The following is a 26,198-nucleotide window of genomic DNA, read 5'->3' on the forward strand; positions in this document are numbered from 1 at the left end:
TAAATGTGCAGCCCCTTATTCTAAGATCGTGCCCTCTAGTTCTAGTTTCCCCCATCAGTGGAAACATCCTCTCTGCATCTGCCTTGTCAAGCCCCCTCATAATCTTACACATTTCGATAAGATCACCTCTCATTCTTCTGAATTCCAATGAGTAGAGGCCCAACCTACTCAAACTTTCCTCATAAGTCAACCCCCTCAACCCCGGAATCAATCAAGTGAACCTTCTCTGAACTGACTCCAAAGCAAGTATATCCTTTCGTAAATATGGAAACCAAAACTGCACGCAATATTCCAGGTGTGGCCTCACCAATACCTTATATAGCTGCAGTAAGACTTTCCTGCTTTTATACTCCATCCCCTTTGCAATAAAGGCCAAGACATCATTGGCCTTCCTGATCACTTGCTGTACCTGCATACTATCCTTTTGCATTTCATGCACAAGTACCCCCAGGTCTCGCTGTACTGCGGCACTTTGCAATCTTTCTCCATTTAAATAATAACTTGCTCTTTGATTTTTTCTGCCAAAGAGCCTGACCTCATACTTTCCAACATTATACTCCATCTGCCAAATTTTTGCCTTCTCACTTAGCCTATCTATGTCCTTTTGCAGATTTTTTGTGTCCTCCTCACACATTGCTTTTCCTCCCATCTTTGTATTGTCAGCAAACTTGGCTATGTTACACTCAGTCCCTTCTTCCAAGTCATTAATATAGATTGTAAATAGTTGGGGTCCCAGCACTGATCCCTGCAGCAGCCCACTAGTTACTGGTTTCCAATCAGAGAATGAACCATTTATCCTGACTCTCTGTTCTTTGTTAGTTAGCCAATCCTCTATCCATGCTAATATATTACCAACCCCGTGAACTTTTATCTTGTGCAGTAACCTTTTATGTGGCACCTTGTCAAATGGCTTCTGGAAGTCCAAATACATCACATCCACTGGTTCCCCTTTATCCACCCTGTTCGTTACATCCTCAAAGAACTCCAGCAAATTTGTCAAACATGACTTCCCTTTCATAAATCCATGCTGACTCTGCTTGACCGAATTTTGCTTTTCAAAATGTCCTGCTACTCTTTAATAATGGATTCCAACATTTTCCCAACCACAGATGTTAGGCTAACTGGTCTATAGTTTCCTGCTTTTTGCCTGCCTCCTTTTTTAACATGAACAGAAGAAAGCAAAAAAAAAGAAAAAGTTATTGTTTTATGTGTGTGTTCTCCTTTCTAATTGGATATTTTCTACATTTCTTATGTTTTTATCATTCAGTAATCCTGTGACATAAATAGTTTTCCCCAATTTAAAAGTTCTCCCCAAACACATTACAGCATAAAAATATCCAATGCAAATCACATACTATCAAATAAAACTCTTTCCAATTATACTCCAGGAAGAAATTCCTGCGAGATACTGCTGGTGTAACAGTCCCTCACAATAAACTCCCAAAAAATAACATTTATCAGATAACACATATAAAAATCTAGGGTTGTAGCTGGAATAAACTATACAACACTAGTTGAAATACTAAATTCTGGTGGGTACATCTATATCCCTGGTGGTGACAGAATTTGGATCAATTTGAGGTGCTGAATTAAGAATGTCACGCGTGAAATACATTTAAAGCATATTGGCTTAGGTATGTTTCCTATAACCAGACTGGTGACAACATGCAGTGTACAAGGAGGGACATTAGATGACCCAAAGTGAGAGATTTGTACTTTTAATTTGTAATCTTTTCAAAACCAGTTTATTTTTGTTTGATTAGCACCCAATGAACGTACAAAGACTGCTTGTGAACAGCACCGAGAGAGACTGCAAACAGAGTTGGGCCTGCGTGGATCTCAACATCTTATTGGAATGCATGTCCCTGAGTGTGATGAAGAAGGGAACTTCAGGCCTATGCAATGCCACGCCAGTACAGGCCACTGCTGGTGTGTGTATGAAAACGGACAGGAAATCCCAGGGACTAGAACACCGCCTGGATCCAGTCAACCACAATGTGGACTGTCAGGTCAGTCAGTATTTTAAATATGCAAAATGACGAGCATTGTAGCAAAAATGAGAGCTGAAACTTTTCCTACCGAGTCGGGCTGCGTGTGGGCCGCGTCACGGCTTGGTACCACGCTGTACTGATCAGTCAGCTCCTCCGAGCGACTTTAGCGTAATGGCCTCTATTAAGGCAGACATGCTCGTTTTCCGGCCCTGTTAATGGTTCGGTTCTACTGGCGTCATCGGAGCCTCATTTCCAGCGATGTTATTTAAATAGGCCTTGGCTACATCGCATTTGAAGGCTCATGTAGGAGTGTGGAGGGAGGATTAGAGCAGAGTGTCTTGTGCAGTAATGGAAAAATGGCTTCCCAAAAACTGAGGGCTGCACCCTGCTTTTCCAATGACTCCCTACATATTCTTGTGGAGGGAGTTAGAGCAAGCAGGGAGGACCTCTTCCCTGCTGATGGGCGGAAGAGGACTTCTCATGAGACAAAAAGAGCCTGGCTTCAAATTTCTGAGGAGGTCAAAAGCAGGGATGTCATAAAGCAGACCTGGGTACAGTGCCGGAAGTGCTTCAATGATCTGATGAGATCAGGAAAAATGAGTGCAAAGCCACATTCACCTTCATCCTGCTGTGCTTGTCACCACATCTCATCACTCTGCCTTCCCAATCCTACTCCTGCACATCATTACTCACACCAACATACCTTGCACATCCACCCATCCTCCTCTCTCTCTATGTACATACTCACATCCCCATCTGACTAACCACTCCTTACACTCGCCCTCATTCTAATGTAATCATACTAACTAACACCACATAAGGAGGCCATTTGGCATTGGCACCGCACCCCTCATAGTCATCTTTGCATTTTCTTCAACTTTTATTGCCGACCTGCCTCCAAATCCGCACACATGGCAGCGGGAAAATTCCAGCCGAGGAGTTCAGTCTTTAATTTCTCTTTAAATTAATCTAACTTGGAACTTGGTGAAACACGCATGTGTAGAAAGCTGATCATCATGGAAACAGTTGATTTAGGCACTTGTTATGTCCTGTGTTTATGGAGTGCTGATCAGTATCGATTGACATTGAGTTGTAAGTGTGACTGTGATAAAAGGCCTGACTCCATTTATTTGCATTCAAAAAGCCAGATTATCCTTCGTGATCATTCTCACCTTTCCCATCAGTCTCTTCTGTTGTCCACCATCACAGAATACTCCTTGCATCATTCATTTCTACTGTTCTCTTTCCCACTGCTGTTTCTCTGGCTTCCTTGTTCTCACCAAATTAATTCACCACTTTGGCTAATTACGGGTATGTGTTCACTCTAAGATTCAGAAATAGATGCAATGAGCGAGCAGGGGTAAGCACAAAGGATTAAAATTGAAAGGAGACCATTAGAAAATGAAAAGAAGAAAGCAAAAATGTTTTTATTGTTATCGGTTTGTTCCTTTTGTTTACATGTTCCAGTCTCTGTGTTTTTCTTCTTTCTAATTGGGTATTTTCTACATTTCCTATGTTTTTGTCATTCAATAATCATGTGACATAAAATCATTGTCCCAAATTTAAATTTTCATCCCCAAACACATTAGAACATAAAAATATCCTATACCAATCACATACTATCAAACAAAATCCTTTCCGTGGTCAAGGGTCTCCCACAGTGCTGTTATGGAGCGCGATCCTGGATTTTAATCCAGCGACGATGAAGGAACGGTGATACATTTCCAAGTCAGGATGGTGTGTGAATTGGAGGGGAACTTGCAGATGATGGTGCTCCCATGCACCTGCTGCCCTTGTCCTTCTAGGTGGTAGAGGCCGCGGGTTTGGGAGATGCTTTGAAGATGCCTTGGCGAGTTGCTGCAATGAATCTTGTAGATGGTATACACTGCTGCCATGATGCACTGATGGTGAAGGAAGTGAATTTTTAAGGTGGTGGACGGGGTGCCAATCAAGCGAACTGCTTTGTCCTGGATGGTGTCGAGCTTCTTGAGTGTTGTTGGAGCTGCACTCATCCAGGCATACTCCTGCATCACGCTCCTGACTTTTGCCTTGTAGATAGTGGAAAGGCTTTGGGGAGTCAGGAGATTAGACAATCATCGGAGTGAGACACCACTTTGAACTGGTCAACCACGCTGTGGGCTGCCAGGTCAGTTAGAATTTTAAATATGCAAAATGACCAGCATTTTAACAAAAATGAGGAGTTAAAAGAAATTTTAATTTTTTTGAACAGAGTCTATCTTGGAACTTGGTGAAACATCTGGCTTTAATTAATAAAAGCTGATTGTCATGGAAACAGATGATTGTTATCTGCTGTGGTTATGAAGTGGCTCTCACTATTGATTGGCACTGAGCTGTAAATATGACTGGGATGAAAAGCTCAATCACATTTATTTACATCCAAAATGCCTGATTATCCTACCCAATCCTTTCGTTTGTGGTCCAGTCTCCATTATTTCTTCTGTCTATTTGGATATTTTCTACATTTGTTATATTTTTGTCAGTCAACAATCATCCGACTTAAACATTTTCTCCCCATTATATTCCAGCAAAATAAATGCTACACTGCCACATTCTACCAAACAAATTCTTTCCAATTATACTTTAGGAAGAACAATTCTGTGAGATACAGCTGCTATAACAAAGTTGCTATATAAAAGCAAGTCATTCTTTCTTATAACAGTTCTTCATAATAAACTCTCATAAAAGAACAGTTATCAAATAACAGATATAGAAATATAGGGTTGTGTCTGCACTGAAATATTTAACACTTGTTGAAAATCTAAATTCTGGTCGATACAGTGTATCCTTGGTGGTGATAGAAGTAGACACAAATTAAGATGATAAATTAAAAATATCACGTGAATTACATCGCACTTTAAGATATATTGGTTTGAATATGATTTATTTCCTATAAGCAGGCTGATGAAAATACAGTGTATAAGAAGCAATGTTATAAGACTTAATTTGAATGATTTGTCTTTTGTTTCGTAAAAGTTTAAAATCAGTTTCTTTTTGTTTTATTAGAACATCCAAAGACTGCTTGTGAACAGCACCGAGAGAGACTGCAAACAGAGTTGAGCCTGCGTGGCTCTCAACCTCCGATTGGAATGCATGTCCCTGAGTGTGATGAAGAAGGGAACTTCAGGCCTATGCAATGCCACAGCAGTACAGGTCACTGTTGGTGTGTGTATGAAAACGGACAGGAAATTCCAGGGACTAGGACACCACCTGGGACCAGTCAACCACGTTGTGGGCTGCCAGGTCAGTCAGTATTTTAAATATGCAAAATGACCAGCGTTGTAGCAAAAATGAGGAGTTCAAAGAGATTTACATTTTTTTTAAGGGAGTCTATCTTGGAACTTGGTGAAACACCCAGCTGTAATTCATAAAAGCTGATTGTCATGGAAACAGCTGATTGTTATCTGCTGTGGTTATGAAGTGGCTCTCACTATTGATTGGCATTGAGCTGTAAATATGACTGGGATGAAAAGCTCAATCACATTTATTTGCATCCAAAAGGCCTGATTATCCTTTCCGATCATTCCCACCATGCATCAGTCTCTTCTGTTGACCACCATCTCCGAACTTCCCATGCATGTTTCATTTCTACTGATCTTTCTTTCCCACTGCTGCTAAGCTAGGTTCCTGTTCTCACCAAATGCTTCACCATTTGTTCAGTTTGTGCAGCCTACGGATATGGCAGTATATCTTCACTCTTAACATTCAGAATTGAGGTTACAACACAGGTAAAAGTAAAGAAAATTGAAAAAGTGAATCTTCAGAATTCCCTATCCCAGAGGGCTGTGGAAGCTCAGTCGTTGAGTACATTCAAGACAGAGAATGATAGATTTTTGGATATTAAGGAAATCAAGGGATATGGAGATAGTGGAGGCAAGTGGAGTTGAGGTAGAAGATCAGCCATGATCTCATTGAATGGCAGAGCAGGTTCAAGGGGCCAAATGGTCTACTCCTGTTCCTATTTCTTATGTTCTTAAATAAAATTTCATCTGTCTGTTGTAACCAATAGTGCATTAGCTTTTTCGTTCCACTGGTTTAAGTGTTCCAGGCTCTGTGTTTTTCTCCTTTCTAGTTAGGTATTAAATATATTAGTTATATTTTTGTCATTCAATAATCCTGTGACATAAGATCTCCCTATTTGCTCCCTATCGCATTCTAGTGAAAAAAAATCACATTCAGTAAAACAAAATTCTTTCCAATTACACATTACCATGAAGAAAGATTCTGTGACATCATCATCATCATAGGCAGTCCCTCGAACGAGGATGACTTGCTTCCATATGAGTTCACAGATGTTTCAATGAAGGACCCGATATTCCAGTCCTGAACTTCAATCGAAGGGGTGGAAGATGCCTGTGTGTGGATTTTTTTTAACATGTGGTGACCGTTGCACATTAGCCATCACACGGGCTTGACAGAGGCTAGGCCTTTATCACGTGGCAAGGGTTAACCAGGACGACTGGAGACCTGCTCTGCTGCACGGACCTTGTGCGCATACATATTACAGTGTGGGCTGGCCCGTGCTGCCCGAGCCCTTGGCTCTTCTGGGCCCCATACCCTCATTTGCCATTCCTCCGTCACGATCTCTCGCAGCTCCTCCGCCCCAAAAACATTCACCACATCTCCGCCATGATCTCTCACTCTCCTCCATCCTGACCTTCCCGCTCCTCCGCTGTACCTGGGTCCGGCCGATGTTCCTGCCCACGCTCCAAACGGCGACCTGGGTTTTGATGGATACTTCCGCAGGTCGGGCTATAAAAGAGCTGGAGCAGCGGGCCTGGAACATAGTGGCCCCCTGACCTACGAGAGAACACCTCCGCAGGTTGGGCTATAAAAGTGCTGGAGCGGCGTACCACTACAACTTCCAGTGCGGGCTGCTCCAAGTGTGCACTGATTTTGAGGTGGGCAATTCTGTGAAATACTGCTGCCATAAAAGTTCCTCACAATGGATTCTCCTGAAGTAACATTTAACAGGTAACTAATATATAAATCTACGGTTGTGTCTACAATGACTTATATAACACTGATTGAAAATACTAAGTTCTAATGGGTACAGGTACAGGTGTATCCCTGGTAGTGGTAGAATTGGGATCAATTTGAGATAATCAATTTTTTTTGAATGATTCCAACTTGGAACATGTTGAAACATGCATGTGTAAAAAGATGATTATCAATGGAAACAGCTGATTTAAGCATCTATAATCAAAAATCGAGAGTTGTGTCTGGAATGAACTATGACACTAATTAAATATACTAAATTCTGGTGGGTAAGCTGTATCCTTTGTGGTGATAGAATTTGGAACAATTTGAAGTGATGAATTAAGAATATCCCATGTGAAATGTATTGTATTTAAACCATATTGGCTTAGGTGTGTTACATAAGAACATAAGAAATAAGAGCAAGAGTAGGCCATTTGGCACCTCGAGCCTGCCCCGCCATTTAATAAGATTATGGCTGATCTGATCTTGGGTTCAGCTCCACTTAACTGTCCACACCCCATAACCCTTCACTCCCTTATCAATCAAAAATATGTCTTATCTCCACGTTAAATATATTCAATGACCCAGCCTCCATAGCTCTCTGGGGCAAAGAATGCCAGAGATTTATGACCCTAATGAGAGAAGAATTTACTCCTCACCTCATCCTAGTTCTAAATGGGTGACCCTTTATTCTTAATCTATGTCCCTAGTTCTAGATTCCCCCACGAGTGGAAACATCCTCTCTGCATCTACCTTGTCGAGCCTCATCAGTATCATATGTTTCAATATCATCTCTCATTCTTCTAAACTCCAATGAATATAGGCCCAACCTGCTCAGCCTTTCTTCATAAGTCAGCCCCTCTGAACTGCCGCCAATGCAAGTATATCCCTCCTTAAATAAGGAGACCAAAACTATACGCAGTACTCTCGGTGTGGTCTCACCAATACCCTGTACAATTGTAGCAGGACTATCCTGCTTTTATACTCCATCCCTCTTGCAATAAAGACCAACATTCCATTTGCCTTCCTGATTACTTGCTATACCTGCATACTAACCTTTTGTGTTTCATGCACAAGGACCCCCAGATCCTTCTGTACTGCAGAATTTTGTAATCTCTCTCCATTTAAATAATAATTTTCTCACATTATACATCATCTGCCAAATGTTTGCCCACTCACTTAGCTTGTCTATATCCCTTTGCAGATTCTGTGTGACCTCCTTGCAACTTGCTCTCCCACCCATCTTTGTATCATCAGCAAACTTGGCTACATTACACTCTGTCCCTTCATCCAAGTCATTAATATAGATTGTAAATAGTTGAGGCCCCAGCACTGATCCCTGCGGCACCCCACTAGTTACTATTTCCCAATCGGGAAATGACCCATTTATCCCAACTCTCTGTTTTCTGTTAGTTAGCCAATCCTCTATCCATGCTCATTTATTACCCCCAATCCCCTGAGCTCTTACCTTGTGCAATAAACTTTTATGTGGCACCTTATTGAATGTCTTCTGGAAATCCAAATACACCACATCACTGGTTCCCCCTTATCCACCCTGCTCGATACATCCTCAAAGAACTCCAGCAAATTTGTCAAACATGATTTCCCTTTCATAAAACCATGCTGACTCTGCTTGACTGTATTATGCTTTTCCAAATGCCCTGCTACTGCTTCCTTAATAATGGACTCCAGCATTTTCCCAACGACAGATGTTATGCTAACTGGTCTATAGTTTCCTGCTTTCTGTCTCCCTCCTTTTTTAAATAGGGGCGTTACATTTGCTGATATCCAATCCACTGGGACTGCCCCAGAATCCAGGGAATTTTGGTAGATTACAACCAATATATCCACTATCTCTGCAGCCACTTCTTTTAAGACCCTTGGATGCAGGCCATCAGGTTCAGGAGATTTGTCCAACTTTAGTCCCATTATTTTACTGAATACTTTTTCTTTAGTGATAGTGATTGTTTTTTCCTTGATATAGCTCCTTGATTAACTATTTTTAGGGTGTTTTTAGTGTCTTCTGCAGTGAAGACCGATACAAAATATTTGTTCAAAGTCTCTGCCATTCCCTGTTGCCCATTATTAATTCCCCAGTCTCATCCTCCAAGGGACCAACATTTACTTTAGCTACTCTCTTCCTTTTTATATACCTGTCGAAGCTCTTACTATCTATTTTTATATGTTTTTATAGTTTACTTTCATAATCCATCTTCTCTTTTTTTTTTAGTCGTTCTTTGCTTTTTAAAAAAAATTCACAATCCTCTGGCCTCCCACTAATCTTGGCAACACTACATGCCTTTGTTTTCAATTTGATACGATCCTTCACTTCCTTAGTTAGCCGCGGGTGGTTCTAAGTCTTTCATTCTCACGAATATATTTTTATTGAGAGTTATGAAATATCTCCTTAAATATCTGCCACTGCTTATCAATTGCCTTACACTTTAATGTATTTTCCCAGTCCACTTTAGCCAACTCTGTCTTCATACCTTTGTAATTGCCTTTATTTAAGATTAGGTCACTGGTTTGAGAACCAACTTTCTCACCCTCCAACTGAATTTGAAATTCAGCCATGCTATAATTACACTTTCCTAGAGTATCCTTTACTATGAGATAATTTATTAATCTTGTCTCATTACAAAGTACCAGATCTAAGATAGCCTGCTCCCTGGTTGGTTCAACAACATACTGTTCAAGGAAACCATCCCGGATGTACTATGAACTCTTCCTCAAGGCTACTTTGGCCAATTTGATTTGTCCAATCAATATGAAAATTTAAATCGCCATGATTATTGCCTTACCTTTCTTACAAGCCTCCATTATTTCTTGATTTATACTCCGTCCAAAAGTGTGCCTACATCCAGCAGTGATTTTTTCCCCTTTTTATTTCTTATCTCCCCACCTTGATCTTCTGAGCCAATATCATTTCTCATTACTGCACTGATCTCATCCTTTATTAACAGAGCTACCCCACCTCCTTTTCCTTTCTGCCTATCCTTCCGACTTGTCAAATATCCCTGAATATTCAACTCCCAACCTTGGTCAACTTGCAACCACATCTCTGTAATGGCTATCAGAACATACCCATTTTTATCTATTTGTGCTACCAACTCACCTATTGTGTTACGAATGCTGCATGTATTCAGATAAAGAGCTTTTAATTCTGTATTTTTACCATTTTTACCTGCTTTGACCCCACTTTTTGATACAGTTATTTTTATACATTCTGTCTCTTCCTGTCACACTCTGGTTATCATTTCCCCCATCGCTACCCTCGTTTTCGTTCCTACAAACAGACTGGTGACAACACGCAGTGTAACAGTTGAATTTCTGACACCAAGTGGGAGAAATTGGCCTCCTTTACGCCTCCGGGGGGCGGTAACGGGGCTTTAAGGGGTTACCGACAGGGTGCGGTGGAATCACTGACGCCGTGATCCTCCCGGGCAGGTTTGTGCTGCCGCTAAAGCTTAGCGCCTCGAACTCGTGAACCCCTGGGATTGTGACGTAATCCGGTGCACAGCGTCCCGTTATCACCCCAGATGTAAAATTCGCTTCCGCCCCCTGTAACATCACTGAGCCTCAACAACGGCAGCTGTAGGAGGCCTTGTCACCTAGCTGCCCACTTGCGGAGTGCTAATTAAAGGCAGTGGTGATCAGGTAGGCCAGAATGTAATTATGTCCCCAATGCGTTGCATTTTGATTTATTTGGAACCCGTGATTGCTCAGCCCTGCACTCTTCCAGAGTGCTTGGGGCTGCTATGTACGAATGGTAGGTGCCGTCACCCAACAGACACAACCTTAGGATTCAAGCACCGCAGTATTGGACCTTCCCTTTAAGGGAGGGAAGGAACCTGTACAACTGGCTGCGCAGCACGGGACATTGTGCAGCGCTCTGCCAATAAGAGCATAACATAAGAACATAAGAATTAGGAACAAGAGTAGGCCATCGAGCCCCTCGAGCCTGCTCCGCCATTCAACAAGATCATGGCTGATCTGGCCGTGGACTCAGCTCCACTTACCTGCCCGCTCCCCGTAACTCTTAATTCCCTTATTGGTTAAAAATCTATCTATCTGTGATTTGAATACATTCAATGAGCTAGCCTCAACTGCTTCCTTGGGCAGAGAATTCCACAGATTCACAACCCTCTGGGAGAAGAAATTCCTTCTCAACTCGGTTTTAAATTGGCTCCCCCGTATTTTGAGGCTGTGCCCCCTAGTTCTAGTCTCCCCGACCAGTGGAAACAACCTCTCTGCCTCTATCTTGTCTATCCCTTTCATTATTTTAAATGTTTCTATAAGATCACCCCTCATCCTTCTAAACTCCAACGAGTAAAGACCCAGTCTACTCAATCTATCATCATAAGGTAACCCCCTCATCTCTGGAATCAGCCTAGTGAATCGTCTCTGTACCCTCTCCAAGGCTAGTATATCCTTCCTTAAGTAAGATGACCAAAACTGCACGCAGTACTCCAGGTGCGGCCTCACCAATACCCTGTACAGTTGCAGCAGGACCTCCCTGCTTTTGTACTCCATCCCTCTCGCAATGAAGGCCAACATTCCATTTGCCTTCCTGATTACCTGCTGCATCTGAAAACTAACTTTTTGGGATTCATGCACAAGGACCCCCAGGTCCCTCTGCACCGCACATGTTGTAATTTCTCCCCATTCAAATAATATTCCCTTTTACTGTTTTTTTTTCCAAGGTGGATGAACTCACATTTTCCGACATTGTATTCCATCTGCCAAACCTTAGCCCATTCGCTTAACCTATCTAAATCTCTTTGCAGCCTCTCTGTGTCCTCTACACAACCCGCTTTCCCACTAATCTTTGTGTCATCTGCAAATTTTGTTACACTACACTCTGTCCCTTCTTCCAGGTCATCTATGTATATTGTAAACAGTTGTGATCCCAGCACCGATCCCTGTGGCACACCACTAACCACCGATTTCCAACCCGAAAAAGACCCATTTATCCCGACTCTCTGCTTTCTGTTAGCCAGCCAATTCTCGATCCTTGCTAATACATTTCCTCTGACTCCGCGTACCTTTATCTTCTGCAGTAACCTTTTGTGTGGCACCTTATCGAATGCCTTTTGGAAATCTAAATACATCAAATCCATCGGTACACCTCTATCCACCATGCTCGTTATATCCTCAAAGAATTCCAGTAAATTAGTTAAACATGATTTCCCCTTCATGAATCCATGTTGCGTCTGCTTGATTGCACTATTCCTATCTAGATGTCCCGCTATTTCTTCCTTAATGATAGCTTCAAGCATTTTCCCCACTACAGATGTTAAACTAACCGGCCTATAGTTACCTGCCTTTTGTCTGCTCCTTTTTTAAACAGAGGCGTTACATTAGCTGCTTTCCAATCTGCTGGTACCTCCCCAGAGTCCAGAGAATTTTGGTAGATTATAACGAATGCATCTGCTATAACTTCTGCCATCTCTTTTAATACCCTGGGATGCATTTCATCAGGACCAGGGGATTTGTCTACCTTGAGTCCCATTAGTCTGTCCAGCACTACCTCCCTAGTGATAGTGATTGTCTCAAGGTCCTCCCTTCCCATATTCCTATGACCAGCAATTTTTGGCATGGTTTTTGTGTTTTCCACTGTGAAGACTGAAGCAAAATAATTGTTTACGAACTCAGCCATTTCCACATTTCCCATTATTAAATCCCCCTACTCATCTTCTAAGGGACCAACATTTACTTTAGTCACTCTCTTCCGTTTTATATATCGGTAAAAGCTTTTACTATCTGTTTTTATGTTTTGCGCAAGTTTACTTTCATAATCTATCTTTCCTTTCTTTATTGCTTTCTTAGTCATTCTTTGCTGTCGTTTAAAATTTTCCCAATCTTCTAGTTTCCCACTAACCTTGGCCACCTTATACGCATTGGTTTTTAATTTGATACTCTCCTTTATTTCCTTGGTTATCCACAGCTGTTTATCCCTTCTCTTACCGCCCTTTTTCACTGGAATATATTTTTGTTGAGCACTATGAAAGAGCTCCTTAAAAGTCCTCCACTGTTCCTCAATTGTGCCACCGTTTAGTCCGTGTTCCCAATCTACTTTAATTAACTCTGCCCTCATCCCACTGTAGTCCCCTTTATTTAAGCATAGTACGCTCGTTTGAGACACTACTTCCTCACCCTCAATCTGTATTACAAATTCTACCATACTGTGATCACTCATTCCGAGAGGATCTTTTACTAGGAGATTGTTTATTATTCATGTCTCATTACACAGGACCAGATGTAAGATCTGTAACATACTGTTCTAAGAAACAATTCCGTATGCATTCTATGAATTCCTCCTCCAGGCTACCAATCGATATGTAGGTTAAAATCCCCCATGATTACTGCCGTTCCTTTTTCACATGCCTCCATTGATTATTGTCCGCCCCACCATGAAGTTATTATTTGGGGGCCTATAAACTACACCCACCAGTGATTTTTTTCCCCTTATTATCTCTAATCACCACCCACAATGATTCAACATTTTGTTCATTAGAGCCAATATCATCTCTCACAACGGCCCTGATATCATCCTTTATTAACAGAGCTACCCCACCTCCTTTCCCTTCTTGTCTATCCTTCCGAATTGTCAGATACCCCTGTATGTTTAATTCCCAGTCTTGGCCACCCTGCAACCACGTTTCTGTAATGGCCACCAAATCATACCCATTTGTAATGATTTGTGCTGTCAACTCATTTACTTTATTTCGAATGCTGCGTGCGTTTAGGAAGAGTGTTTTAATACTAGTTTTTAAACCATGATTTTTAGTTTTGACCCCTCCTGCAGCCCCTTTATATTCATCATATTGTCCCTTCCTATCACCTTGTGGTTTACACTTACCCCAGTGCTACTCTGCTCTGTTGCCTCCTGCCTTTTGCATTCTTTCTTGGGGTCCTGTTCATCTGTGCTCTCACCCACTCTAACTAGCTCAGAGCCCTCTCCTGGGTTCCGAATACTCCTCGCATTGAGGCACAGAGCTTTCAGGCTTGCCTTTTAATTACACTTTAACCTTTTAGAATTTTGCTGTACAATGGCCCTTTTTGTTTTTTGCCTTGGGTTTCTCTGCCCTCCACTTTTACTCATCACCTTTCTGTCTTTTGCTTCTGTCTCCATTTTGTTTCCCTGCATTGGTTCCCATCCCCCTGCCATATTAGTTTAACTCCTCCCCAACAGCACTCGCAAACACTCTCCCTAGGACATTGGTTCCAGTCCTGCCTAGGTGCAGACCGTCCGGTTTGTACTGGTCCCACCTCCCCCAGAACCGGTTCCAATGCCCCAGGAATTTGAATCCCTCCCTGCTGCACCACTGCTCAAGCCACGTATTCATCTGCGCTATCCTGCGATTCCTACTCTGATTCCTACTCTGATTCCGCCCTTCTCACTCCCTTTGGGACTCTTAAGAGAAGTGGTAGCGCTTGATTTAGTGCTCCACTTCCCTCTTGGAGTGCGAAAGCAGAAGATACCGGCAGAATCAAATCTTTAGCGCCCGGTGATACTTTTGCGATCCCACAAAAGTTATCGCCCCAAATGAGGCAGTACGCAATCTCTAGCCCCAAATATGGTTTGCGATGTTCTCCATTTATTTGTAGTCGGCTAAGTCCAGATACATACAATGGGCTAAAAATTCGATAGCCCACGAAAAAGGTTGCGGTGATCAATGTAGTGCAGGCAGTATGCAAACTTCATGCTGCCTGCTAATTTAAATGATAGTGGCTTGCAGCTCAGCACTTAAGGTGCTGCTGAGTAGCTACATGCACAACAGGGGGCCCAAGTTCATGCAAAACTAGCATCAATTAAAGCTAGTCTGCATTTCTTAAAGCCAGACTGCACCTCTTAAAGGGGAGGTGCCATTTGACGACACCAGGTGTTGACGTAAATGCAGAAGGGTATTTTACCTGGGAAACATACAACAATGGCACAACCGGCCAGAGAGAGGGCTCCAAGGTACTCAGATGTAGCACTGGAGGCCTTAGTAAAGGAGGTGGAAAGGACGAGAAAGGTTCTGCTTCTACAGCGAGCCAGGAGGACCTCCCGAAAGACACTGCAAAGAAATGGGAGCAGGTAGCCATGGAGATCAATGCCAACTGTGTTGCCCTGAGGACCCCTGGATGTAGTGCCAGAAGAAGTTTCAATCACCAGTGAACATCCCCGCAACTTGCTCCACAGCTGGTTGCCATATGCCTGGTTGTAAGGGCTGTGCCCTAATGATGGCGAAGTTGTGCAGCATGCAGCAGATCAAAATTAATCTTGAGACGTGCTCTGGTGAGTACTGCAGGGCTCCTCCAGCGTGGTCCAGGCTGCGGAAGTGTTGTTTCAAGACACCAATGGTCTGCTCTGTCAGATTTCATGTGGCTGCATGACTTTCGTTGTATGCAAGCTGCCCACATATGATTGCCTTGTGCAGCGGTATCATGAGCCAGGTGGTCAGCGGATAGCCCTTGTCGGTCAGTAGCCACCCACTGGTTTGTCATGGTGGCTTAAATGCTGATGGGACAGCGGACTGCTGCAGAATGAAGGCATCATGGCTGCTCCCAGGGTACCGAACATTGACCTGCATGATGCACTGTGGTCACACACCAGCTGGATATTGAGCACGTGGAATCCATTGCGGTTGCATAGAAACATAGAAAATAGGTGCAGGAGTAGACCATTCGGCCCTTCAAGCCTGCACCGCCATTCAATTAGTTCATGGCTGAACATGCAACTTCAGTACCCCATTCATGCTTTCTCGCCATACCCCTTGATCCCCCTAGTAGTAAGGACTACATCTAACTCCTTTTTGAATATATTTAGTGAATTGGCCTCAACAACTTTCTGTGGTAGAGAATTCCACAGGTTCACCACTCTCTGGGTGAAGAAGTTTCTCCTCATCTCAGTCCGAAATGGCTTACCCCATATCCTTCGACTGTGACCCCTGGTTCTGGACTTCCCCAACATTGGGAACATTCTTCCTGCATCTAACCTGTCTAAACCTGTCAGAATTTTAAACGTTTCTATGAGATCCCCTCTCATTCTTCTGAACTCCAGTGAATACAAGCCCAGTTGATCCAGTCTTTCTTGATATGTCAGTCCCGCCATCCCGGGAATCAGTCTGGTGAACCTTCGCTGCACGCCCTCAATAGCAAGAATGTCCTTCCTCAAGTTAGGAGATCAAAACTGTACACAATACTCCAGGTGTGGCCTCACCAAGGCCCTGTACAACTGTAGTAACGCCTCCCTGCCCCTGTACTCAAATCCCCTCGCTATGAAGGCCAACATTCCATTTGCTTTCTTAACCGCCTGCTGTACCTGCATGCCAACCTTCAATGACTGATGTACCATGACACCCAGGTCTCTTTGCACTTCCCCTTTTCCTAATCTGTCACCATTCAGATAATAGCCTGTCTCTCTGTTTTTACCACCAAATTGGATAACCTCACATTTATCAACATTATACTTCATCTGCCATGCATTTGCCCACTCACCTAACCTATCCAAGTCACTCTGCAGCCTCATAGCATCCTCCTCGCAGCTCACACTGCTACCCAACTTAGTGTCATCCGCAAATTTGGAGATACTACATTTAATCCCCTCGTCTAAATCATTAATGTACAATGTAAACAGCTGGGGCCCCAGCACAGAACCTTGCGGTACCCCACTAGTCACTTCCTGCCATTCTGAAAAGTACCCATTTACTCCTACTCTTTGCTTCCTGTCTGACAAGCAGTTCTCAGTCCACGTCAGCACACTACCCCCAATCCCATGTGCTTTAACTTTGCACATTAATCTCTTGTGTGGGAGCTTGTCGAAAGCCTTCTGAAAGTCCAAATACACCACATCAACTCCCTTGTCCACTCTATTGGAAATATCCTCAAAAAATTCCAGAAGATTTGTCAAGCACGATTTCCCTTTCACAAATCCATGCTGACTTGGACCTATCATGTCACCTCTTTCGAAATGCGCTGCTATGACATCCTTAATAATTGATTCCATCATTTTATCCACTACCGATGTCAGGCTGACCGGTCTATAATTGCCTGTTTTCTCTCCCTCCTTTTTTAAAAAGTGGGGTTACATTGGCTACCCTCCACTCCATAGGAACTGATCCAGCGATACATTTTCGAATTGAGATGCGCCGCCCAGAAAGCGACACCTGTGCAGTCAATAGCACCCTGCACCATGGGGAAGCCTGCTATCCTGGCGAAGCAGTGAGCTCACTCCGCCTGCTTCTTTCTGGCAATAGAGAATGAAGTGTATTCTGCTCTCTTTGCATACAGAGCCTTATACAGGAGTGGACGGTGAACTGGGAGATGTTAGATGCTATCTGCTCAGCCTGGAGGAACCTGACGCAAAGAAGTTCAAGGCTGTCATGTACCCTACATGGCTGCTGTTGGTACCATCACAAGGTGTGCCACCAGAGGGCACAGCAGTGGGAGACTTGTAGGTTACCTGTACAGGTGTGCCTGGCCTAGTTTAAAAGGCAGGCCACCAGGTGTGATCCTCACTCTGGAGTTAACAAATAAAGGACTAAGGTCACTACAGTTCAAGTACAACACATTGCCTCATGGAGTCATTATTAGAGCATCCAAGGACACAACAAAGGCCACAGCCACCTTTAGAGCCACTGGCAATGTATTTCTCGTTCTGGACCGACGCTGCAGATCTGCCTGCAGCAGGTGGCAGATTTTAGTGAGCGCCTCCTCAGTAAAACAAAGACGTTATGTGCACTGTTCCTTACTGAGATTGAGGAAGGAGAATTGCTCCCTGAAGATCCTGGGCGAATATGGCCTCCTGCTGAGAGACCTTCTCCCCCTGCTCCTCCTGCCTCTTCTAGCAGCTTGTCCTGCTCTGTGTTGCTTCTGTTCATTCTTCCTGTCATGCAGCAGAACTAGGTGGGTACAAACTAATGCACCCATATCTGGGAGCAAGTGGTCCAAGGTGACATCTTGCAAGTCAGTACCAAGTCCTTGAGCACGTACCAAACCACTCCTTGTAGACTTTAATCAACCTTAAAGAAGTCTAGAAAGCACCAAACACTTCTGCAAACTCAGCAACAGCTAGTAGAAATCAATCAACAATTAACCTTTAAGTAGATGATGATCAATCTTCCCTTTAATTTTTTTCTTGTCCGGGCTGTGTGTCAGATATTTCAAATTCTGTGCATGCGCAGTTTTTCTATTTGAAAGCTGGCTCACTTTCAGAAGGGAACATTGATGATGATCCCTTTAAATGGCGCCATTGGGGCTCCTTCCTGTTGCTGAATACATGTTTAGCTGTGTGACGTTAAGCGAGGGCATTAGCTCTAGCGTTGGGGTCAAAAATGGCAGTACTGCCATCAAATCAGTGTTACACACTGATTGACATCATGATCTGTGTACTCTACATATATCAGTCTCAGTCCCAGCTCCGACGCTAACGCCCCCGCCAAAATGACTTTCGATGCAACCCGCACCAGAAGTGTGTGTGCACTGTTCAGATGCCATTTTCGAGCAAAATTGGCACCCGTAGCACCCAAACAACAGGTGCAATACAACCGAATATTTAGCCCAATATCTTTAAGCAGAAGACATGCAGAGAAATAAACTATATTACCCATTTGGTTTCCCGTAGTAGACAGGTAACCTTTGTTGTTCCTTTTTGAACCCTTACTCTCTCTACAACTTGTTAAGGAAAGCTTAGGATCTTTGTTTCTCATGAACTCTGTTATTGATGATTAATTATGGCATGACAAGTGTTATTGTGAACAAGATCCCCAGAAAGGATGTATTTCCTTCAAAACAACAGATGCCAACTATTTTCATCCTGTCTTCCATTGTTCCATTTCTTATCTCAAAACTGTCTTGGCTACTTATTTCCCGATGTGGCCATGGTAACAAGTCAAGAGACACAAATCGTATACATCCTGTTGTTTCAGCAATTACCTAAACCATAGTGTCAGCTAGATTGTACCCTGACTAATCAAACGCAAAAGCATCCTGGGAATGAACAGCTTTTAACCATTTCATTAAGTAAAAAGAAACCCCAAAACATTAATCATATGAAACTAAATATTAATCCTATGTACATATGTATTCACAACTAGGGTATCTCACAACTGTATACAAGAAGAGACATTACATGACCCAATTTGAGAGTTTTTACTTTTAATTTGTAATCATTTCCAAACCAGTTTATTTTTCTTTGGTCAGAAACCGTTGAACGTCCAAAGACTGCTTGTGAACAGCATCGAGAGAGACTGCAAACAGAGCTGAGCCAGCATGGATCTCGACCTGCTACTGGAATGCATGTCTCTGAGTGTGATGAAGAAGGGAACTTCAGGCCTATGCAATGCCACGCCAGTACAGGCCACTGCTGGTGTGTGTATGACAACGGACAGGAAATTCCTGGGACTAGAACACCACCTGGAACCGGTCAACCACACTGTGAGCTGTCAGGTCAGTCAGTATTTTAAATATGCAAAATAATCAGTGTTGTAACAAAAATGAGTTCAGAGTGTTGTCCATTTTTTTTTAAATGAGGGAATTTGGTGAAGCACCTTGTATAATTCATAGAAGCTGATTATCATGGAAACAAATGATTTGGGCATCTATTATCACCTGTAGCTATGATGTGCCTTTCACTATTGATTGACATTGAGCTATAGGTATTACTGGTTTAAAAAAAAAGGCCTGACCATATTTATTTGCATCCAAAAGGCCTGATTATCCTTCCTGATTATTCCCCCCACCTCTCCCATCAGTCTCTTCTGTTGTCCACCATAACAGAATACCCCTTGCATCCTTCATTTCTACTGATCTTTTCCACTGCTGTTTCCCTGGCTTCCTTGTTCTCTAATTAATTAATTCCAAATTAATTCACCATTGATTCAGATTTTCAAGCTGGGAAAGGTGTGGGTTTGTCTTCAATCTACGATTCAAAAATGGACGCAATGAGAAAACAGATAAGAATAAAATTGAAAAGAGACCATCAGAGCAAGAACAGAAGAAATTTTTTAAAATCCTTTTGTTTAAGTGTTCCAGTCTATTATTTTCTCCTTTCTAATTGGGTATTTTCTACATTTCTTATGTTTTTGGCATTCAGTAATCCTGTGACATAAAATCGTTGTCCCCAATATACATTTTCTCCCTAAACACATTACAACATAACAATATCCTACACAAATCACATACTATCAAACAAAATTCTTTCCAATTACACTCCAGGAGGAAATTCCTGTGCGATACTACAGCTATGACAGTCCCTCACAAAAACTCAAAAGTATCATTTATCAGATAACACATATAAAATCTAGGGTTGTGTCTGGAATGAACTATACAACACTAGTTGAAAATATTGAATTCTGGTGGATACATGTATATCCCCGGTGGTGATAGAATTTGGATCAATTTGAGGTGATGAATTAAGAATATCACATGCCAAATGTATTGTATTTAAAGCATATTGGCTGAGGTGTGTTTTCTTTCCCTATAACCAGACTGGTGACAACATGCAGTGTAAAAGGAAAAACATTAGATGGCCCAAAGTGAGAGATTTGTACTTTTAATTTGTAATCGTTTCAAAACCAGTTGATTTTGATGGTCTATAGAATATGCTACTAGGTGGGAAGGATAAGGAGGAGCAAATTTCCAGAGAAATTAGAGAGGTGCAAGAACTATTGTGTACTAATAATGGGGGACTTCAACGACCCTAATACAGACTGGGATCGTAATATTGTAAAGGGCAGAGAAGGGGAAGAATTTCTAAACTCCAGGGTATAAAGGCCCAGTTGATCCAGTCTCTCCTCATATGTGAGTCGAGCCATCCCAGGATTCAGTCAGGTGAACCTTCGCTGCACTCCCTCAATAGAAAGAACGTCCTTCCTCAGATTAGGAGACCAAAACTGTACACAGTATTCCAGGTTAGGCCTCACTAAGGCCCAGTACAACTGCAGTAAGACCTCCCTGCTCCTATACTCAAATCCCCTAGCTATGAAGGCCAACATACCATTTGCCTTCTTTACCGCCTGCTGTACCTGTATGCCAGCTTTCAATGACTGATGAACCATGGCACACAGGTCTCGTTGCACCTCCCCTTTTCCTAATCTGCCGCCATTCAGATAATATTCTGTCTTTGCTTTTTTGCCCCCAAAGTGGATAACCTCACATTTATCCAAATTATACTGCATCTGCCATGCATTTCCCCACTCACCTAACCTGTCCAAGTCACCCTGCAGCCTCTTAGCGTTTCCCTCACAGCTCACACCACCACCCAGTTTAGTGTCATCTGCAAACTTGGAGATATTACACTCAATTCCTTCATCTAAATCATTGATGTATATTGTAAATAGCTGGGGTCCCAGCACTGAGCCCTGCGGCACTCCACTAGTCACTGCCTGCCATTCTGAAAAGGACCCGTTTATCCTGTCTGCCAACCAGTTCTCTATCCACGTCAGTATTTTACCCCCAATACCATGTACTTTAATTTTGCACACCAATCTCTTGTGTGGGACCTTGTCAAAAGCCTTTTGAAAGTCCAAATACACCACATCCACTGGTTCTCCCTTGTCCACTCTCCTAGTTACATCCTCAAAAAATTCCAGGAGATTTGTCAAGCATGATTTCCCCTTCATAAATCCATGCTGACTTGGACCGATCCTGTCACTGCTTTCCAAATGCGCTGCTATTTCATCCTTAATAATTGATTCCAACATTTTCCCTACTACTGATGCTAGGCTAACCAGTCTATAATTACCCGCTTTCTCTCTCCCTCCCTTTTTAAAAAGTAGTGTTACATTAGCTACCCTCCAGTCCATGGGAACTGATCCAGAGTCGATAGACTGTTGGAAAATGATCACCAATGCATCCACTATTTCTAAGGCCACTTCCTTAAGTGCTCTGGGATGCAGACTATAAGGACCCGGGGATTTATCGGCCTTCAATCCCATCAATTTCCCTAAAACAATTTCCCGCCTAATAAGGATATCCTTCAGTTCCTCCCTCTCACTAGACCCTCGGTCCCCTAGTACTTCCGGAAGGTTATTTGTGTCTTCCTTCGTGAAGACAGAACCGAAGTATTTGTTCAATTGGTCTGCCATTTCTTTGTTACCCATTATAAATTCACCTGAATCCGACTGCAAGGGACCTACATTTGTCTTCACTAATCTCTTTATCTTCACATATCTATAGAAACTTTTGCAGTCAGTTTTTATGTTCCCAGCAAGCTTCTTCTCGTACTCTATTTTCCACCTCTTAATTAAACCCTTTGTCCTCCTCTGCTGAATTCTAAATTTCTCCCAGTCCTCAGGTTTGCTGCTTTTTCTGGCCAATTTATATGCCTCTTCCTTGGATTTAACACTATCCTTAATTTCCCTTGTTAGCCACGGTTGAGCCACCTTTCCAGTTTTATTTTTACTCCAGACAGGGATGTTTAATTGCTGAAGTTCATCCATGTAATCTTTAAATGTTTGCCATTGCCTATCCACCATCAACCCTTTAAGTATCATTTGCCAGTCTATCCTAGCCAGTTCATGCCTCAAACCATTGATGTTACCTTTCCTTAAGTTCAGGACCCTAGTTTCTGAATTAACTGTGTCACTCTCCATCTTAATAAAGAATTCTACCATGTTATGGTCACTCTATCCCAAGGGGCCTCGCACAACAAGATTGCTAATTAGTCCTTTCTCATTACACATCACCCAGGTTAGGATGGCCAGCTCCCTAGTTGGTTCCTCGACATATTGGTCTACAAAACCATCCCTAATACACTCCAGGAAATCCTCCTCCACCGCATTGCTACCAGTTTAGTTAGCCCAATCAATATGTATATTAAAGTCACCCATGATAACTGCTGTACCTTTATTGCATGCATCCCTAATTTCTTGTTTGATGCTGTCCCCAATCTTACTACTACTGTTTGGTGTCTGTACACAACTGCCACTAGCGTTTTCTGCCCCTTGGTATTCCGTAGCTCCACCCATACCGATTGCACATCATCCAAGCTAATGTCCTTTCTTACTATTGCACTAATTTCCTCTTTAACCAGCAATGCCACCCCGCCTCCTTTTCCTTTCTGTCTATCCTTCCTAAATGTTGAATACCCCTGGATGTTGAGTTCCCAGCCTTGGTCACCCTGGAGCCATGTCTCCATGATGCCAATTACATCATACCCATTAACTGCTATCTGCGCAGTTAATTCGTCCACCTTATTACGAATACTCCTCGCATTGAGGCATAGAGCCTTCAGGCTTGTCTTTCTAACACACTTTGCCCCTTTAGAATTTTGCTGTAAAGTGGCCCTTTTTGCTTTTTGTCTTAGGTTTCTCTGCCCTCCATTTTTACTTTACTTCTTTCTATCTTTTGCTTCTGCCCCCATTCTACTTCCCTCTGTCTCCCTGCATAGGTTCCCATCCCCCTGCCATATTAGTTTAACTCCTCCCAAACAGCAGTAGCAAACACTCCCCCTAGGACATTGGTTCCAGTCCTGCCGAAGTACAGACGGTCCGGTTTGTACTGGTCCCACCTCCCCCAGAACCGGTTCCAATGTCCCAGGAATTTGAATCCCTCCCCTCTGCACCACTCCTCAAGCCATGTATTCATCTGAGCTATCTTGCGATTCCTACTACTAGCACGCAGCACTGGTAGCAATCCTGAGATTACTACTTTTGAGGTCCTACTTTTTAATTTAGCTCCTACCTCCCTAAATTCGTCTTGTAGGACCTCATCCTGTTTTTTACCTATATCGTTGATACCTATATGTACCACGACAACTGGCTGTTCACCCTCCCTTTTCCCGCTGCACCCGCTCCGAGACATCCTTGATCCTTGCACCAGGGAGGCAACATACCATCCTGGAGTCTTGGTTGCGGCCGCGAAAACATCTATCTATTCCCCTTACAATTGAATCCCCTATCACTATCGCTCTCCCACTCTTTTTCCTGCCCTCCTGTGCAGCAGAGCCACCCACGGTGCCATGAACTTGGCTGCTGCAGCCCTCCCCTGATGAGTCATCCCCCCCCCCAACAGTATCCAAAGCGGTGTATTTGTTTTGCAGGGGGATGACCGCAGGGGATCCCTGCACTACCTTCCTTGCACTGCTCTTCCTGTTGGTCACCCATCCCCTATCTGGCTGTGTACCCTTTACCTGCGGCAAGACCAACTCACTAAATGTGCTATTCACGTCATTCTCAGCCTCGTGGATGCTCCAGAGTTCATCCACCCGCAGCTCCAACGCCGCAATGCGGTCCGTCAGGAGCTGCAGCCGGATACACTTCTCACACATGTAGTCGTCAGGGACACCAGAAGCGTCCTTGACTTCCCACTTAGTACAGGAGGAGCATACACGTGTCCGAGCTCTCCTGCCATGACTTAACCCTTAGATTAACTTAATTTGGCGACAGCAATGCTAAAGGTTACTTACTGATAAAGAAAAGAAAAAGAAAAACTACTTACCAATCACCAGCCAATCACTTACCCCCTTGGCTGTGACGTCACCTTTCAATTTTTTTCTACTTTTTTGCCTCCCCGCTGTAGCTGCACCGGCTGGCCTCTTGTAGGTCGCTCGCCTCCTGAACTCCCGCCTCCGACCACGAACTCTCGCTGCTCACTGACGGGCCTCTTGTAGGTCGCTCGCCTCCTGAACTCCCGCCTCCGACCACGAACTCCCGCTGCTCACTGACGGGCCTCTTGTAGGCCGCTCACCTCCCGAACTCCCGCCTCCGACCACGAACTCCCGCTGCTCACTGAAGTGATGCATTTTGGTAGAAAGAATGAGGAGAGGACATATAAACTAAATGGTACAATCCTAAAGGGCGTGCCTGAACAGAGAGACCTGAGGGTATGTGTGCATAAATCATTGAAGTTGGCAAGGCAAATTATGAAAGCAGTTACAAAGGCTTACGGGATCCTGGGCTTCAATAATAGAGGTATAGAGTAGAAAAGTGGACTGGAGTATTGTGCCTAATTCTGGGCACCACATTTTAGGAAGATGTGAAGACCTTAGAGAAGGAGCAGAAAAGATTTACGAGAATTATTCCAGAATGAGGGACTTCAGTTACGTTGATAGACTGAAGAAGCTGGGGTTGTTCTCCTTGGAGCTGAGAAGATTGAGAGGAGATTTGATAGAGGCGTTCAAAATCAAGAGGCGTCTGGACAGAGTAGATGGAGAGAAACTGTTCCCATTGGCAGAAGGGTCGAGAACCAGAGGGCACAGATTTAAGATGATTGGCAAAAGATCCAAAGGCGATGTAAGAAAAACTTTTTTACATGGTCAAGATTTGGAATGCACTGACTGAAAGGGTGGTGGAGGCAGAGTCAATTTTATCTTTCACAAGGGAGTTGGATAAGTATCTGAAGGAAAAAAAATTTCAGGGCTACGGGGGAAGGACAGTGGAGTGGGACCAGCTAAGAGTCGGCACGAGCTGAACAGCCCGAATGGCCTTCCACACTGTAACCATTATGATACTATGGGCTAGACTTTCCACTTCACATCGCCCATCTATGGCCCATCTATGACCTCTATCGCCCATTTTGAGCAAAAAGTGGAAACTAGGCCCAAAATATCGCCGGAAAAATAGGCCCCCAAGTTTCCACTTTGATCGCTGAGATAATCGCCCACACAAGGCCCATCCCAAGTTTCAGCACTTAGCATGCACTTCACCAGGCCAATGCAAGGCCCAAAAGAGTGCTCAGAAATAGTTGCTTTTCAGGGCCTTAGAGAGGGAAATGGGCACCACGGACACCATTTTTAGCCTCTGAGGAAGGGTGGAGAATTGTTCTCAGTTATTTAGAGAGTAAAATTGATGCAAATTGTACTCAGAAATTTGGGACTATAAATAGGTATTATCACCTTATTTATGCATATGTTGGAATTATTTATTAAATGGCTTTTACATAGTGAAGTTATTTAATGATATTCCGTGGGGAAACAGAATAAACAAACAAATCTGCATGAAGAACTGTACGTTGTAAAATTTATGTAAGTAAGAGAGAAGGTTCAAAAGTTGTAGAATTTTTTTTTATTATTAACAAAGAACTAATGAACAACACCCTCCCTCCAACCCCCACCCCCCGCACCAACCCACCCTTCCCTCAAAATCCCCAAAATGTTACAAGAAGAAGAAATGAACAGAACAAGTGGCCATTTAAGTAATGATAACAAGTGACCATTTCAGTCATGATAACAAGTGACCATTTCAGTCATGATAACAATTGACCATTTCACTCATAACAAGT

General features: G+C 43.2%; 1 protein-coding gene across 6 annotated transcripts in view; it reads left to right on the forward strand.

Moving 5' to 3' along the window:
- Positions 1 to 26,198, forward strand: part of nid2a (nidogen 2a (osteonidogen)) — a 208,028-nt gene that overhangs the window by 125,761 nt on the left and 56,069 nt on the right. For 5 of the 6 annotated variants that reach the window (XR_011593109.1, XM_070879213.1, XM_070879214.1 and 2 more), the window contains exons 23-25: positions 1,764 to 2,009; positions 5,016 to 5,252; positions 19,179 to 19,424. Coding sequence is in view for 5 of the 6 variants with exons in the window: in XM_070879213.1 (XP_070735314.1) it covers positions 1,764 to 2,009; positions 5,016 to 5,252; positions 19,179 to 19,424 (729 nt within the window). In the remaining variant the exon portion in view is untranslated. The remainder of the gene's footprint in view (positions 1 to 1,763; positions 2,010 to 5,015; positions 5,253 to 19,178; positions 19,425 to 26,198) is intronic. The other variant, XM_070879216.1, reaches the window with a different exon arrangement.

The sequence above is a fragment of the Pristiophorus japonicus genome, chromosome 4 (genome assembly GCF_044704955.1).
Source record: "Pristiophorus japonicus isolate sPriJap1 chromosome 4, sPriJap1.hap1, whole genome shotgun sequence".
Lineage (NCBI taxonomy): Eukaryota > Metazoa > Chordata > Chondrichthyes > Pristiophoridae > Pristiophorus > Pristiophorus japonicus.